This window comes from Chenopodium quinoa, unplaced genomic scaffold (assembly GCF_001683475.1).
Source record: "Chenopodium quinoa cultivar QQ74 unplaced genomic scaffold, ASM168347v1, whole genome shotgun sequence".
Lineage (NCBI taxonomy): Eukaryota > Viridiplantae > Streptophyta > Magnoliopsida > Caryophyllales > Amaranthaceae > Chenopodium > Chenopodium quinoa.
The window spans coordinates 2,018,531-2,036,249 of record NW_018743212.1 but is presented as its reverse complement, the minus strand read 5'-3'; the positions used below and the strand labels follow the sequence as shown (position 1 = coordinate 2,036,249).

The 17,719-nt window shown below is 35.3% G+C and overlaps 3 protein-coding genes across 3 annotated transcripts; all 3 read right to left on the bottom strand.

The window, feature by feature from the left end:
• Nucleotides 1-3,344: 3,344 nt before the first annotated feature.
• LOC110734603 lies at nucleotides 3,345-4,442 on the bottom strand. The gene has a single exon (XM_021914765.1). The coding sequence runs from the start codon at nucleotides 4,440-4,442 to the stop codon at nucleotides 3,345-3,347; it is 1,098 nt and encodes a 365-aa protein (XP_021770457.1).
• Nucleotides 4,443-6,228: 1,786 nt separating this feature from the next.
• Nucleotides 6,229-10,633, bottom strand: LOC110734355 (serine--tRNA ligase-like). The gene is made up of 9 exons (XM_021914487.1): nucleotides 10,208-10,633; nucleotides 9,294-9,364; nucleotides 9,046-9,207; nucleotides 8,717-8,822; nucleotides 8,015-8,208; nucleotides 7,567-7,670; nucleotides 7,304-7,487; nucleotides 6,859-7,038; nucleotides 6,229-6,699 (listed from the first exon to the last, which is right to left on the bottom strand). The coding sequence occupies exons 1-9, from the start codon at nucleotides 10,338-10,340 to the stop codon at nucleotides 6,490-6,492; spliced, it is 1,344 nt and encodes a 447-aa protein (XP_021770179.1). The 5' UTR covers nucleotides 10,341-10,633; the 3' UTR covers nucleotides 6,229-6,489.
• A 1,360-nt stretch (nucleotides 10,634-11,993) lies between these two features.
• On the bottom strand, nucleotides 11,994-16,131 carry LOC110734354 (TOM1-like protein 2). Its single transcript, XM_021914485.1, has 3 exons — nucleotides 15,469-16,131; nucleotides 14,179-14,457; nucleotides 11,994-12,661 (listed from the first exon to the last, which is right to left on the bottom strand). The coding sequence occupies exons 1-3, from the start codon at nucleotides 15,973-15,975 to the stop codon at nucleotides 12,290-12,292; spliced, it is 1,158 nt and encodes a 385-aa protein (XP_021770177.1). The 5' UTR covers nucleotides 15,976-16,131; the 3' UTR covers nucleotides 11,994-12,289.
• Between the last annotated feature and the right edge of the window lie 1,588 nt (nucleotides 16,132-17,719).

Here is a 17,719-nt window from a genome sequence, read left to right as displayed (position 1 = left end):
TAGAGGGCTATCAACTCTGCATGATTTGATGATGTCGCGGTCAATGTCTGCTTTGTTGATTTCCATGATATTGCAGTGCCGCCATAAGTGAATACATATCCATTTTGTGACTTGGCATTTTGAGGATCTGATAAGTATCCAGCGTCTGCATACCCAATGAGAGCAGCATCTTGTTTTGGTTGGTAATATAAACAAAGGTCTTGTGTCCCTCGTAGGTACCGGAGTAAGTGTCGAACTCCCTTCCAATGCCTATATGTTGGTGCATTGATGTGCCTGGCTAACAAATTCACAGATAAAGCTATGTCGGGTCTAGTATTGTTAGCTAAGTACATTAAGGCTCCAATTGCACTTAAGTACGGTACTTCTGGACCCAGAATCTCTTCATTTTCTTCTCGGGGTCTGAATGGATCATTTTTCATATTCAAAGAACGAACAACCATTGGGAAGTTGGTTGGGGTTGCTTTGTCCATGAAGAAACGTTTCAAAACTCTTTCTGTATAGTTTGATTGATGGACAAAAATGCCATGACTCAAGTGCTCATTTTGTAGTCCAAGGCAAAATTTAGTTTTCCCAAGGTCTTTCATCTCAAATTCTTTCATCAAGTATTTTGCAGTTTTCTCGAGTTCATTCGGGGTTCCGATGATATTTAAATCATCAACATAAACTGCAATGATAGTGAATCCTGATTGTGATCGCTTTATGAAAACACAGGGACTAACTTGGTTGTTTTTGAATCCTTCTCTCATAAGGTATTCACTCAGAGGGTTGTACCACATCCTTCCAGATTGTTTCAATCCATAAAGTGACCTTTTTAGTTTTATGGAAAGCAGTTGTCTAGGCTTGTGGTTTTCTGGTAGTTTTAGTCCTTCGGGGACTTTCATGTAAATGTCCGTATCGAGTGACCCACACAAATACGCAGTCACTACATCCATTAATCGCATTTGCAGTCCTTCCAGAAATCTTAATGTAGTTGCATCAACCACTGGAGAATATGTTTCTTCATAATCAATCCCTTGAATTTGAGAAAATCCTTGGGCTACAAGTCTTGCCTTGTATCTAACTATTTCATTTTTCTCATTACGTTTTCTTACAAATACCCATTTGTATCCAACGGGTTTTACACCTGCTGGTGTAAGGGTTATTTTCCCAAAAACTTCTCGTTTTTCAAGTGACTTTAACTCAGCCAGCATTGCCTCCTTCCACTTTGGCCAATCACTCCTACGTCGACATTCTTCTACAGTTCTTGGTTCAACATCATTTTCATCAGACACGATGTCGATTGCGATGGAATTTGCAAATGTTTCATTAACGATAACATCTTTCCTATTCCACTGAGTCTTTGTAGAGACGTAATTCATTGAAATTTCATTGTTTCGATGTTTTGAACATCTTGTTCATTCCCCGTAGGGTTGTCTTCTTGTTCGTCCCCTTTTGGATTATCATCATTTTCTTTACTTTCATCCACATTTGGTCTTTCTTGACCTTCTGACGGGGGAACATTATTAGTCTCATTTTCTATTCCATCCAATCTTTTTAGTTTCCTTGGCTTAGAATCTTTTGAACCAAGTGGTCTTCCACGCTTTATGCGTGCCTAAGATTCATTTTCTATGGCCTTATTACCAGTTGGGATTTCAATACGTGCAGGGGCAATTTCTGCTGCTATATGTGATTTTGTCACCTTCTTTGTGTCTACAAATGCATCAGGCAATTGATTGCAACACTTTGTAAATGAACAATTTTCTTAACTTCTTGTTCACACATATTTGTTCGTGGGTCTAACATCAACAGTTGTGTTGCATTCCAAATGAGTTCAATTTCTTTCTTATGTGGGTCCACTTTCTCTCCCCCTAAGGCTGGGAATACTATTTCATTAAAGTGACAGTCCGCAAATCTAGCCGTAAATAAGTCACCAGTCAATGGTTCAAGGTATTTAATTATAGAGGGGGATTCAAACCCGACATAAATTCCCAGCCTTCTTTGTGGACCCATTTTTGTTCGTTGGGGTGGAGCAATGGAAACATATACAGCACAACCAAAGATTTTTAGATGTGAGATACTTGGTTCTCGACCACAAACAAGTTGTAGTGGTGAGAATTTATGATAAGTTGTAGGTCTCAATCTAATTAGCGTTGCTGCATGTATTATAGCATGTCCCCAAGCAGATGATGGCAATCTTGACCTCATTAATAATGGTCTTGCAATCAATTGTAATCTCTTAATTAGTGATTCAGCTAGACCATTTTGTGTATGAACATGAGCTACTGGGTGTTCAACATCAATTCCAATTGACATACAATAATCATTAAATGTTTGGGATGTAAATTCCCCAGCATTGTCAAGTCTTATTTTCTTTATTGTATGATCTGGGAATTGTGCTCTTAATTTGATGATTTGGGCAAGTAATTTTGCTAAGGCAACATTTCTACTTGAAAGTAGACTAACATGTGACCATCGTGTAGAGGCATCAATTAAAACCATGAAATATCGAAATGGTCCACATGCTGGATTAATCGGCCCACATATGTCTCCCTGAATTCTTTCCGAGAATTTTGGAGATTCAGTAGCAATTTTGTTCATGGATGGCCTTATTATTAATTTTCCAAGTGAACATGCAGAGCATGTTAATTCATCTGATCGGGGAATTTTGACATTTCTTATTGAATGTCCAACTGAATGTGCTATTATTCTTTGCATCATCCCAGTTGCTGGATGTCCCAAACGATCATGCCATAAAATAATCAAATGTTTGTCATCTAACTTCTGGTTAGATACCATATTGATTTCCACGGGTCGTATGTTTATACGATATAACCCCGAAGAGTATGCTGGCAATTTCTCATATATATGTTTCTTGCCATGTTTTTCTGCCATGAGGCATATATACTCTTTTTGATCTGTTGTCATTGTTTCTAGATGATAGCCATTTTGGCGTACATCTTTAAAGCTTATGAGATTTCTTCGAGATTTACTCGAATATAAAGCATTATTGATTATTAATTTTGTTCCATTTGGAAGCATTATACAAGCCTTTCCAGATCCTTCAATTAATTTAGCTGACCCGAAAATGGTGTTTACATTTGCTTGAAACAACTTTAGTTGTGAAAAATATTTTCTATCTTTTAAGATAGTATGTGTTGTTCCACTGTCCAAAAGGCATTGATATTCGGAACTAACTTCAGGTAGATCCATATCTTCATAAAATAAATTTGAGATTAGTTTAGAATAATATCATACAAACTTTTATTGATGATAGAGATTTAAAGTACATGACTAGAAATTTAGAATACAGGGAACTAAGAAAATACATTAAAACATAGCATATGTTACATTAGTAGATGAGAAACCTAAGTATTGTTGTTTTCTCCAAGAATGAAATCATTTCCAATTTCAGCATTATCCATGAAATAATCAGACACATCAAGGCTGGGACAAGGAGCATTTTCCTCATTAACATAATTTGCTTCTGCATTTTTCTCTTTGCCTTTTACAGAAGCCTGGTAAAGGTCTACCAAATGTTTGGCCGTTCGACAAGTACGTCCCCAATGTCCTGTCATGCCACATCTGTAACATGTGTCTTTTCCTTTCGAAGGAGTTTGTTTGTGGCTTCCAGATGACTGTCCCTTCTGTTTTTCAAATTTTTTGAAATTACTGTTTCTTTGAAAATTATTTCTACCACGACCACGGCCGCGTCCGCGATAATTTCCACGGCCTCTTCCACGACCATTGTAATTTCCACGTCCACCTCTTCTTGTAGCATTTGACTCGGGTGGATAAGAATTTGTTGCATTTGCCTCATGATGAGTGGCCAAAGACCCAGTTGGTCTCAGGTTATGATTTTTCAACAAAAGTTCACTATTTTGTTCCGCAACAAGCAATATACTCATTAATTCATTGAACTTTTTAAAACCTCTTTCACGATACTGTTCTTGCAACAGTATGTTACTTGCATGAAAGGTAGTGAGTGTTTTTTCAATCATCTGTTCATCTGTAACCGGATGATCACAGTATCTCAATATAGACACTATCTCATGTATGGTTGAATTATAATCAATTACAGATTTGAAATCCTGGAACCGTAAATTTGTCCAATCAAATAATGCCTTAGGCAGGAGCACCCTTTTGTGGTGTCCAAATCTTTCATTAAGGCAATCCCATAATTCTTTGGGATCTTCAACCATCATGTACTCAGTTTTAAGGCCTTCATGTAAATGATGCCTTAACAACACTAAGACTTTTGCCTTATCTTGTTCAGTGATAGGTTTTTCAACCGTCATTGCAGAAGAGGTAGCATCAGTTGTTTGACCAGAGGGACTTTTATTTTCTTTAACAGTGTGCTCCAAACCTTGAGCTTTCAAATTCATCATTGCATCCACTTTCCATTCCAGAAATTTCTTTCCAGATAAATCTAAGATGCTGAACTGTCTTTTCATAAGGTCTCCCATTTTAGCTACAACAAATTTCGTGATAATTAGATTATAATAACAAATTATATGTACAACTCACATGTTTAGTTCTTCCATATTTATAATTAAGTTAATAAGACACGTGATAATTAAATTTAATAATAATAAACCATAAATAATATAGTCTTTTCTCCCCCTTGGTTTATTATTGTGAGTAATTATATGATTAGACAAAAATTAATCATGTTAGTTGCAAAAAAACAGCAAAACGACAACAATGACAGTAGTAACAATAATTATAATGATAACGGTAATATTATACAATGATGATTAATAACAACAAACAACATAATAAAACAAAAACAAGCTTTTATATACTAAAACGACAAAATAAGTGAGTTTTACTTATACATAATGACAAAAATTAATATTGCTACTAATAGAACTACAAGTGCCGTAATTAGAAGGAAATATTGTTTTATCTTCCTTAAATCTTCTTCAAAAGTGAAGTTGTGGGTGTTTTGGGTGTTTTGGTTGCCGTCGTCGGGGAACATATCGGAGAAGAAGGGGGTGAAATTTTTATTTTTTTTAGGTGATTTTTGGATAAAAAGTGGGAAGAGATAAAGGATTTGTGGTGAAATTGGGGGAAAAATCCGTCTTTTATAGAGGTAGGTTTATCCGTTACTGTTCTGTACAACTGTAAAAATATCATATAATAGTCTAACGTACTGGCATAAAATTATGGTCCATATATATATTTATAATTGTAAAAGGTTATCACACTGGGAATGCAAGCCATAGTGGTCCGAGAGCCCTAATATCTATAAAAGATCATGGGTTCGAAAACGGAAAGAAACACAAAAAAGTATGTAAAAGTAAGAAAAATAATAAGTATAAAAAGGCTGCATCTTTTTGTTAATCTAGTTAATAATAATATGCATGCAAAGCTACTACTTAGCAATTATAATAACTAAGATAAAAATTTACGTAAAATGAGTATGTAATATCAACATGGATCAAATAAAGAAACATCAACATGAATAAACAAAAGATGATAGTAGTAAATTCACAAGTAAGAGAACTTTCACCGTTGTTTTTTGAGGTATATATAGTAAATGTTTGAGTTTCTGTTATAGAGGATCCCAAATATGGGCAACTATAGAGCATACTCCTCGAAACAGTTAGAAGTAGATAGTATTATTTTGTTATAAATTTTTATAAGTAGGTATAAATATACCTGACTGAAAACTCGTGCTGATAACGTGTTAAAGTTTTACCGATAGAAAGTTTTATAAAGGAGTAAGAGTAGATGGAGAAATTGATTATGTATATTGCTCCGGTAACATGGCTTATATAGCCAAGAGTTTTACATATAATGCCACACAAGTTCACAAGTCTTTGGACTTGTGTGAACATTGTGAAATCAAATCAAATAATTATAGGCATTCATATTTATCTTCTAACACTATGAACTTATTCGTGTTATGTTAATAAGGGATTATTTATTATTTTGTGTATTCGATAGCTTACCATTCAACATGTATAGTTTAGTAACTTTAGTTTCCCTTTCCTTGAGAAAATAAGAGAGTTAAAAAAAATAAAAATATGAAACTTTTGTACTCATAAAATTGCTAAGATAGATGTGCAAAACCTATATCAATCATCTTTGTCATAGCCTCATAATAACGTTAACAACAATGATTACTCGATCTCAGGCGTCAAATTCTGCCAATCATGTAAAATTTTATACTGGTACAAAATACTCCGTAAAAAATTACCAATAATCATTCAGATGTCTCAAATTTTGCTCCAGGATCAAAATCCATCAAGATAATAAAGATAAGAACTGCATTAAAGCCAAAGGGTACGACTAAAAATTATGGTGTATTCCACTACAATGTGACAATTTGTCCGTTAAGATAAAATCAAGACGACAAATCCAACAAAAATTACGAGCAACAGCAAAACAAGACGTCGTATACCTCGTTGAATCTTTGTGCAAGTTGCAGAGCATCTCAACCTACTTTTAAAAACCTGCTAGTATTAAAGTTTACAATTTCTCTATTGGTAAGACATACATTAAGGCTTAAGCTTTAGACTTCTTTCCCTTTGCTTCTGGGGCGGGTTTGCTCTGGAAAGGCAAGAAGGTCTTCCCATACATGAATGGTCTTAAAACTTCTGGTATTTCGACTCCATCTTCCTTCTGGTAGTTCTCCAGAATACAGCACAAGGTTCTTTCAGTTGCTGTCAGAGTTGAATTCAGCAGATGGACATATTGCTTTGTTTGTTCATTGCTCTGTGACCAAGCAAAAGATATAAAACTTCAAACTCATGCTCTCTAAATCATCTTAATGGACAGTGCTAATTGAAACAATAGGAGTCGCAAATAAACGATAAATTAGGTTAATTAGGTATAGGAGATCCACCAAAATTTAGAAGACAATTCACAGAGTACCTTTTTCTGGCCATATCGAATCTCCAATCTCCTTGACTGGAAGTCTGTACAGTTTGAACATGACACCAACTCTCTATATTGATTAGATGAAGGAAACCAAGCTTCCAAATCAAGCTTCTTTGCTGCTGCGTCATTCAGGGCACCAGAAACGATGGCCACAATCTGATAAGGAAGTCCCAGCTGCAATGGAAAAGCCAATTTAAAAGGCTGAACTAGACTTGAAGCACTCCAGACCATAATAAAGAAAGGGCAGCAATTGCAAATCAAGCATTCTAAAACAAAGAAACACGCCAAAACATGCAAGAGTTTATCATTAACAAAATTAAGGATGCTACAACATGTGTTTAGTCAGATATCCAAAACAGTTATCATGATAGATTTGAAGTTGATACAACACACATAGTACACAGAAATAGAATACTGCAGACAGGAGAAAACAATATACCTGCTGATAAAATTCTTCAGAGTTTTTTAACATCTCCTCGTGCATATCCCATGAATCATTTCCATTTGGGCTAGTGATGCAAAATTGTTCAATTTTCTCAAACTGATGAACTCGGAAAATTCCAAGAGTATCTCGCCCATGCGAACCCGCTTCTTTCCTGAAGCACGATGAGTATCCGGCATATCTAACAAGAATAACACAAAAATAAGGACACAATCAAAGAATCAAATAATTCCAATTGTACAAAAGAACAAAGATTGCACCTTATTGGGAGTTGGGAGGGATGAATCCAATCATCCAAGTGGAAAGCACAAAGCGGCTGCTCAGCAGTGGCAATCAAATATTTGTCATCCCCCTCACCAGTTACCTATTGGAAATATGAATCAACAACTTAACCTTCAACAATTTACTTACTGAATAGCCAGACAATTAAGCAAGAATGCATCCATGCTCATCAGCAACCAGCAACAGCCAGTAAGCAGTAGTAATCGGTGCTTTTTTTAATGTAAGATTAACAATATTCTCTTAAGACTAAATCTGATCAGTAACACATAGACATCACAGGGATATGATTAGGAATGTCTAGATGGTTCAACCCAGTACATAGTGTAATGAATTTAATAACAGAAAGATAAACAGTGAGGACAGCACATACATACATACCTCATAAGAATCATACACAAACAGTTATCTGCGCATTGAAAATTTTACCTTGTAAAGTTCTTCGTCGAATTGGGCTAATTGAGCACATTTTGCCATGATATCTTTCCGCATGAAGAATGGAGTCATTAACGGTGTATACCCCTTTGATGACAGAAAACTGAGACCAAAATTTATCAGAGCTTGATTCAGAAGGACGCCATCACCTTTCAAGTAAAAACCTCTAGCACCAGCAACGTTGGAGCCTGTACATGTCATATTTAGCACAATTAGCCGTTAGATAGGATATGAACATTTATGCATCCTATATAAGCGACATGCTATGACAGTGGTGTGAAGGACTGGACAATATGGTTGCTTAAATATGAGTTGAAGGACACTATCTCACTGAATGCATACTACCTTCACCCAAGAGTACACGAGAGTTGGCCTTAAATTACATTAAAATAGAGTGACAAAATGAGCAAAATGATCAGCTAAAACAAAGCATATTCAAATTCCAAGCGATAGAAACTGAATTCATATTCACAATCATCTGTCAAGCAGCCACAGAAAGAGAGCCGTGAAACAATCAATGAATCTGTTCCTATCCTTACCAGTAGTGAAGAGCATTCAATTTGCAGAAATGAGAAAAAATGAGGTGAGGGATTAAACACGAGTATCCACAAAAACAATGAGGAATTAAACAAGGAAGAATTAAAAAAAACGCTGGAGTACAAAATACAAAGCTTTCAAAAACAAGAAATACAGCACCTTTCTTCGTATCTACTATCCCAAGAAGCTCAACGAGGTCAACATGATTTTTCAACTTTGGTTCCATTCGCCTTTCACCCCATGTTCGGATCACAGCATTGTTCGCCTACATCATCATACAAACAAGTTTGTGGACACCAAGTGAGTTTGTGGGCACCAAGTCTGATTAAAATGCATTTATTTCTAATTTCTTATGTTTCTTGAGCACTATATCTAACCACCAAAAAAAGTAAACGAAGTAATTTCTTATAATTCTTGAGCACTATATCCAATCACCAAGAAATGTAGAAGATAATTTGTTTTCCATCTACATCCATATACAGTCATACCTCATCATTGCTAACTGGGACAGAATCGTGAATCAGATTCCCAATCAATTCCAATTTGGCATACAATGCAGCCTTAACTTCCTGAACTTCAGCATCTTTCTCTGCAGTTGATTTCTTATTCTCGTCTGTGCTTTTGATCATTTCAGATGCATCCTCACCTTTCTGCACAGAATTGCCTTGGTAAGATTTCGAAAGACAAAATAACATTCTTAAATACATGCAAATCATGAGTACAATCAGCAACTCACAATTTTCAGGCGTGCCACCTCTTTGTTGATCCTATTGAAGTCCTTGCGCAAGCTCTCTAGCTCAAATTGACCTAACAAACAATCATTTATCAAGTTGACCGCTGAGGTAATGAAAAACTATTTGAACCACTGAGGTAATTATAAAACTTCTACGCCATAATGTAATAACTAATGACCAATCAAACAACATTGTGACCAAATCTATCTCCTTTGTCCAGTTGAGCTTTTCGATCAAAACATACTTCAAAACCTGAATACTTACAGATACAACACTAAATTACTGCAAACGAAACACAATATTATTTCTAATCTGTAGCAAAACTAAACTTTCAAGTCAAAAGTTTATTTCAAATTTATATTTAAAGGACTTAGTAAGAACTTTATACAGTTTACCTTTAACTAACTGTCGATCATTATCACTAATTATGCTACAAAAAGGAATCAAATTCTCTTTATTCAAGGATTTAAGCAACTAAATGAAGTTGGTTTCGACCAAAAATCCAAATGTAGAATTGTCGCTGGTGATCTTTTGAAGCTACCAATATCACAAAAACCTCCATTAAAAAAAATCCCAAAATTCGATCCTCAAAAATAAAAGTAAGTTGGCAAATTTAATCAGTGTAAAAATTGTACTACATTTTCCCAATCATAACCAAAATTTTCAAATTTTATATGTAAAAACAACTTTAAATCACCATTCCAACATTCTCCCACAATTTTACACACAGAAAAATCAAAACTTTCCTAGAAATTCAAGCTTACTAACCACGCAACTTCATAATCACAAAATTAACAGAGATCCATTAATAAAGCAACTTCAATCAAAAACATCAAAAGCAAAATTCCAGAAAAACAAAAATGAAGAATTCATTTCAATAAACTAAAATATGAAAAAGAGGAGAGAGAAAAAGTACGTCGGCGCCATTCTTGGTCGAGGACGATAATCTCATCAACAATGGCTACATCTGCGAAACGACGACGTTGAGATTCGCGGATGATTTCAGGGTTTCCACCTTTATCTACACGAAATAGATTGATGTCCAACATTCTTAATTTCTCAGATTGAACCTCGAGAAAACGTCAATGGAGGCGGCTAAAGACAGAGAAAGTGAGAGGAAGAGCAGTTGAGTAAAGAAGGCTTTTTAATGGAGTGAATATTGGAGTTAAAAGAAAACCCTATCGTTTACCGTGGGAGGAATATATACGGAATATAAACTATACGAAGAGATGTTTCTAAGTTAGAGCGTTAACGTGAGTTCGTTTCTCTTGATCACGGTTTCCTTTTTGGCGAAAAGTCATCTCAAAAGCTAGGTCAAGTGATGGGAGCTTATTGTACTTTATAACCCCATATTAGCCCTTTTTATGACCATACCTTGCAATGGACCGTAATATATCACCCTGTTTATAGTATAGAGAATGAAGAAGGGAGAAAGGAGAAGATAGAAGAGAGAGAACGCTCCTTGCCCCTTATGAGCACCAGCATCACCTCCATCAGTGGGTTCAATGAACCCAACTGATTTTTTGAATTTTTTTTTTTTAAATAAAAAAACAAAAAAAAAAACTTATAAAAGCAATTTGTGCGCTTAAGTAAGAATAGGAAAAGTAGAAAAGCCCAATGGTAGAATGGAGTTTACTTTTGTAATTTTATACACATACTCCTTTTAACGTTTGTAATTTTACAATTACAATTTAAACACATACTCTTTTGTGATTCATACGTTAAAAAATATATATAGCCAAGTGGGATATTGTTAGATTCGTCTCGGAATCTTTTTTATAATATCAACTATTCATAATTTTTACAAAATTGATATAACTTAAGATGTTTAGCTTGTAGAGCGTGTATTGATAAGCATGAAATCACCAATGTTGCAATTAAAACGAACGGATTGATGTCGTATATCTTATTTTTTTAAAGATTTTGAACCCACATTTCTGAATTCCTGGATACGTCACTAACCTCCATCGATCACATGAAGGCACAAAGGAGCAATGGTTAGCTTTGATACCATTGATACAAGACAATATAAGAGTCATACCCAAAAGCTAGCTCCAGAAGAGGAGATTCCATTATCCTATAAATAGGAATTTCACATGTGGGGGCTTATTTTTTATTTTTTTTCCCTATATTAGCAAAGACTCTTATATGACATCCATGCTTAGGTGGTGAGCAGAGACGTTGTTAATTGCTCCCCAACTTAGATGCGAGATCAAATCTCATAGGGCTCATTTGAAGATTTCTTTAATCTGCTCCTCAAGTAGAGTCTTCTTCTACGAACTTTGTTATGACAAGAAGAAAACAATTGATTGATACAACTTTCAAAACCACTCTTTACCACTCATGGAACCTTTCCTACCCAAAGTATAATCCATCCATGTTAGTGAAAGGTAGAAATTATCAATCACAACTCAAATCCCCAGCCAACTTTTGATATTCTGTATGTACACATCAAAGAAAAGATGCCAATTTTAATTGTAATTTTACTTGTAATTTTTTTGGATAGACAAGATAATATAGCCATTTTGCCATTTAAATAGTCATTTTTCCCTCTTATCCAAATAATAAAACAAGTCCCTATATTACATTCTCTATCCCATGCTTCACGTTTAGTCAAACAGTTCAAATTCTGAGCATTGTTTTGTGCAATCACATACTCACCCACTGAATTACTTAAAACAGACGTAAATTAGAGTACAGCAAATAAGAAATCACTGAATCTGGTACTGCTATTATTACTCGAATAAACAGTCGAGAAACATAGCAAGGCCGCCAAGATCATTATATACAGAGGCCTACAGCATTAGATACTGTAGGATAGAGAAAATTTTCTATCGGCTCTGCAGGAAGATTAATGCATAACTGAAACCTTAAAATAACTGCAACCATGGTCATCTGGAAGAAGACAGACCATAAGCATACGTACATCACTCACTGAATGAAAACTAAAGTGGGAAGGAAGGAAAAAAAAATAAAAAATCCACCCCCTTCATCAAACCTACTTCTTATCATTGCTGGATTGTTCGCCCTTATCGAGATCTGCAGCAGCAGGTTTGGCAGTCTCTACTTCAGGGGATTCCTTTGGTTTGTTCACGACTGTGGCTTCTACCAGTGGAGGGGGCTGGGCTTCTACCAATGGAGGGGACTGGGCATCAACAGAATGAAATTCCTTTGGCTCTTCAGAATTTTGCACGTCAGGTTTTCTGGAAACTTGCATTTCCTCAAATTTTGAAATGATTTTCTGGAGTTCATCATTAAGATTCAGAGCCTCAAACAGCAAGCTTTCATCATCATTTGTGCTTTGAACTATCCTCTGAAGAACAGGCTGTGAATCCTTGCACTTGTCTAACATGTTCATCGTCAGATCATCCTGCAATATCACAAATGAGCTACACTTTCAATAAACCAATCAATAGTCAAATAATCAGAAGTCAGAACTGTCTAACAGATTGACACATTTATGTAAACTACTGAGCTGCAAAGATAGAAAACACGGTGAGGGACACATACATTTGGAACTGGCGAAAGATAAGAAAGCTCTTTATGTACAGGAAATTATCCATAAGGACCATAACCTATTCACACCAGACTGAGGTAAACAAACCGATTTTTGTCAAGTAGGAAAATATGGCATCACTGAATCAGATTAATATTCAAGTAATGCCATCACATAATGGACCAGATTAACAAAAAATGTCTACAAGTCTTGCACTCTTGCTCTTGCAAACAGACACAAAGTGTACTTTTGGGTTAAAAAAAAAAAAAAAAAACTGTCAACAACTTTCTATTCTAAGATATGTTTCTTGGACTCAATTTCAAGTTCTTGTGTAAAATTCTCAACACTCAGACCTGATTACAGAAGTTTTGACTTACTATTAAGGACGCGTGCGAGATAAAATTTCATAAAAGGGACCAAGTCTAGCACCTAAGGTATTGAACATGTATGTGATGTACCTGTGTCCAGAACTAGACGCAAAGTCTAAAATAACATACTTCCACTGTTTTTTTTTACTTGACCTGTTTCTTTTATCATGCTTGTCGATGCACAATTTAATCATCAATAACTTTAATCCTCTATAAGTAAAAATTTTAAAAGTTATATATTGTGATAGTACTTATTTAAACGATTCTAACAAGATCCCACATGAACATGTTTTTCCTTGCATATAATTCACAAAAAACGGTCAAAGGTGGGGTGATGAATAGTATAAAAGTCAAAGCGGGTCAAGTAAAAAAGAACGGAGGAAGTAGATTTTTAAGTACTAGGCACACACTTCATATGGAATTGGTTAAGATATGTAAAAGGGATCATATAATAAAATTTATCAGTTATGGTCACAGAAATAATTGGCTAATAGACAGCTAAAAAACAACATAGGTAAACCGCAGACTAATGGCAACTGATACCTCTGTTGTTCTGTTATATTCTTAAATATCCCCTTCTCTACTTCCCACACCCTTTTGAGTGAAGGGCTTGCAAAGCTATTATAGGATTTAATTATAGGTATCATATGAATATATGGGCGACAAAGCTAAACCTAATCATCAATTACCATGTGAAACTGGAGGGCTCGCTTTAGTTGTTTAAAAGTGTGCAGGTCAATATATCACATTAACACCTAACATCATCCTGAGCTAAAGATGCATCCTGTGACAATAGGCATAGATGTAGAGGTGCAGGCGTGCAGCAAGCTATAATTGCATGCTTTGGAACAGTTAAAAAAAATATAAAAAACTATCAGTATGTAGGTAAGATACTTTTTTTTTATTTATTTATTTATTATTTTTTTTTTTATCTGAGTTCAGTGATAGATCCACAGAGGTTAACAATTAAACACTTCAAAACTTAAACCTGCAGCTGAGTCCTGATCTATAAAAAAACATTACCTCAATGACTTTGGGATCTGCTTCAGAGCTCAACAAACTGGAAAGCACTTCAAGGCTATTCTTGGTAATTTCTAGAAATTCCTTCTTTTGCTCTGAACTAAGATTGCCATAGTTGTAAGGCAGCATAGCATCAGCTGCACCATTTGACTCTGAGCCAGGAATCGGATAGCTTTCAGGTGGTGAGACTTCATGCTCATCGGTGTATGACTCCAAAGAATACTGCACAGGCGGAAATGATCCATCTTCCACCTGAGAAGACATGCTCCTCCTTTTCAAGTTCTGTCAATTTGATTTGATGAAGCAACAAAAAGAACCATCAGAGATATTAGAACATAATGGCAATTACAACCCAATATAAATTTTGAAAAATAATAACATTGCTGCAACATCTTCTCTAGAGATTTGATAAAAAGTTATTTTATTTGTGACTTGATACTGCCAACATTATTAAACTTAACTACCTAAATGGACTTTCCAGTATGTGAATTTTTTTCAAGGATAGTTGTATACTTGTATGACACATTGAAGAGTGACAAATGTGACGAAGCTCATGTAAGTTACCAATATGGCATCGCATCAATCAGCACTGTGTGATTTCAATTTCATTGCTGAGCCACTCTACTTTACAATCCTAATACTTTTAAAAACAAAATACTCCCTCCATCCAGACAATATATATCATCGATAAGAGCCTTAATCTATTTCAGACGTCAAGATACAGCATCACCTGTCAAAAGTTTATAGTTTATTACTAGACTTCTAAGATGTTCTTACATAAATTGGATGATTCAAAGCGTTAAGATGGATTAACTCTTGAAACAAAATAACACGCCTATAACAATACTTACTCCATACTACATAATCAAACTACCAGATTGTCAAATTGTTAGAGAACATGAACCTAGGCAGCTAGGCTACCCAAAAATTAGAAGAGGAAAGTTCAAACCATGAAGAGGTTTCATCCCAAAACCAATTGATGATGGGAGGAATAGCTCCTCAAGCTTCCTCGAGCCAATAAGGTGGTCCGTATCCCTCCTTATCTCCAATGTCCGAAGACTGACATGTGCACAACATGTGATTTCAACAAGAATCAAATGAATTTTACGCAAAACTAAGGAAGTTAATCTAACAATATAACCTAAGTTACACATCCACCAAAAATCAAAATAATGCAGGCAAAATATGATTATATGAACAAATCATGGCCTACAAATACGCATTTCCCTCAAATATTCAACATACAATCAAACACGAATAAACTGAATTAAGGCAATAAATTGTTCAAATCACCTCATAAGTTTGGCGAAAAACAGGCAAATAACTCAACTCCTCAGTCTCACCCCAAGCCCTAATCAACTCCATAGCTCTAACTTGACATTCTCGATCAGCCTGAGGATTCTCAATCAGCTTAACCACCATATCTTCCACAACTTTCTCCGACGCAATCTCCGAGAAAACCTTCTCACAGTTCATCGCACAAGCTTCTAGAAGCTCCAACGCCAACCTCAACCCCTTAGCATCACCATTTCCGCCATTGTTGATCTTCTTCTTAATCGCCTTCACAATTTCAGCACCGCTCAATTCTTCGGCATTGATTTGCGAGCAAATTCGCAGATTAAGGCCCCAATCAGGAGATTCGAGCGTCGGAGAAGTGGATTGATCGACGATTCGTGATTCTGGAGTTGGAGTTTGAAGAAGGTCCTTCATTTCCTTCACTTTTAGGGATATTGTTCTTCCCATTTGTGTTCCTCCAGCTTTCAAACGTTCTCCAATGGAGGCTAGCGTAGATTTGTCCATTGATTTTAGGGTTTGTTGTGGAGGTTTTAGGGTTTGAAATTGGGGATTTTGATTTACGGTGTTTTTGAATTTTGATGGTGAAAAGAAAAGGTTATGGATGATTAAATGAGGGAATGTTTCGATTATGTTCGTGTCAAATGACAGAGATAAACGTGGAAGGTGTTAATCAATTGGTCCTATGATCCTATTTGGTAGTACTCGGATCGTATAATTAAGTTATCCATAAATGGACAAAAACTATTTTCTTAGTTGCGATAATTTACAACTATTTTCTCGTACATTTTCGACTTCTATAGTGTCAATCATTGATAATGTTAGCGGTTGTTAGTAATGAATCATAAACTACCCACTAGCAAACTAAACCTTAAAAAGCACTCAATTTCAATTTTTAAGTCGTACACAGATACATAAAGAAAATGATTGTGTAGGAACTATTCATCGATTATGATAACTGAGAAAATAAATTTCATATCAACCCAAAAAATTATAGGAAAATATTTTTTCTTTAGCAATATGTATGAAAATTGCTTAGCAAAATTAGCGTTATATGTTTTCTTGTACTTGATGCAATTAGTTAACTCTATTTAGTTTCTACTATTGACAATTATTGTTTTCCTACATATTAAACAAAAAAACATTTAATAGCAATCATATGTTTCCATCACTATATTTGAACATATGGACTACATACCAATTGATCACGATTAATTAAAATAAGATAAAACAATACGTATGACGAACATTCTATCTGTTTTCCTCCTTTGCAATGTTGCGTTGAGATGTATAAGGTTCTCGTGTTCTTCATACAAATCATACTCCTAATAACTTTCAGGTTTAATGGGGCCGGGGCCATACTTGATAGTTAGACTAGGAAGACTCGTTGCACCACTAGGATGAGGGCCGGGAAATGTGTATTATGTCACATACAACTTTACAAGCTACAATGGGGATGGAAGGGTCTCAATTGGATGTAAAACACTAAATTATAATTCACCTTATAGGAGTGATATTCCATTATTGTCATTGACAAAATTCTGATTCGATAGGAGGCAATATAAAATCCACCATGATCACCTTTTTCTCTTTCCTTAGACCAATGTTCTTCAAAGTTCAACATACCGATCCTTCACTTTTCTTCTATTAAATTTTGTAGCATTGCCAATACGACCTATAGATATGAATCACTTACAAGCATACCTCTCACCCGTTTTTTTTTTTTTATTTTTTTTTATTTTAGGAAAACCTCTCACCTAGTTGTTGTGTAACAAGAGTAGGTATATATAGATCTTGAGCAGTGCGAGAGATTGGGAAATGGGTTGAATAAACTTCCTTGGGCCCAGAAAAAATAACCGACAAGCTTTACTTAGATAGTTTTTTTAATTTCTTTGTTCTTAGTAACTGGAAAGTAGGGGCCCTATTGACTAGACGTCAACCACCCTTAATCAATATGCTTTCTACTATTTTAAAACAAATAGGAATTTAGGACCCCTCATTTCATAGCGCTTGGAGAACGCAAGGTTGATCGAGGACTGGAGAGGAAAGGTGGAAGATTTTTTTGAGGAAAATCTCACCTAGTTGTTGTGTACTTGTGTAACAAGAGTTGGTATATACAAGTGATGCAAAGTAATAGGGTTGTAGGCTATGGGTCACTTATTTATCACGAGGAGCATATCAAGAGACAACATTAATAGATCATAAGACAACCGTATAATTTTAATTCAAACATTAATGATCTTACGACTAT

Excerpts from the sequence above, each read along its gene's own strand:
- LOC110734355 (XM_021914487.1), bottom strand. The coding sequence starts at position 10,340 with ATGTTGGACATCAATCTATTTCGTGTAGATAAAGGTGGAAACCCTGAA. Across the intron at positions 8,823-9,045 it reads TCCCAGTTAGCAATGATGAG|GCGAACAATGCTGTGATCCG; the intron begins GTATGACTGTAT and ends ATGATGATGTAG. Across the intron at positions 8,209-8,716 it reads GATAGTAGATACGAAGAAAG|GCTCCAACGTTGCTGGTGCT; the intron begins GTGCTGTATTTC and ends TGACATGTACAG.
- LOC110734603 (XM_021914765.1), bottom strand. The coding sequence starts at position 4,442 with ATGGGAGACCTTATGAAAAGACAGTTCAGCATCTTAGATTTATCTGGA.
- LOC110734354 (XM_021914485.1), bottom strand. The coding sequence starts at position 15,975 with ATGGACAAATCTACGCTAGCCTCCATTGGAGAACGTTTGAAAGCTGGA. Across the intron at positions 14,458-15,468 it reads TTTTTCGCCAAACTTATGAG|AACTTGAAAAGGAGGAGCAT; the intron begins GTGATTTGAACA and ends TCAAATTGACAG. Across the intron at positions 12,662-14,178 it reads CAGATCCCAAAGTCATTGAG|GATGATCTGACGATGAACAT; the intron begins GTAATGTTTTTT and ends GTGATATTGCAG.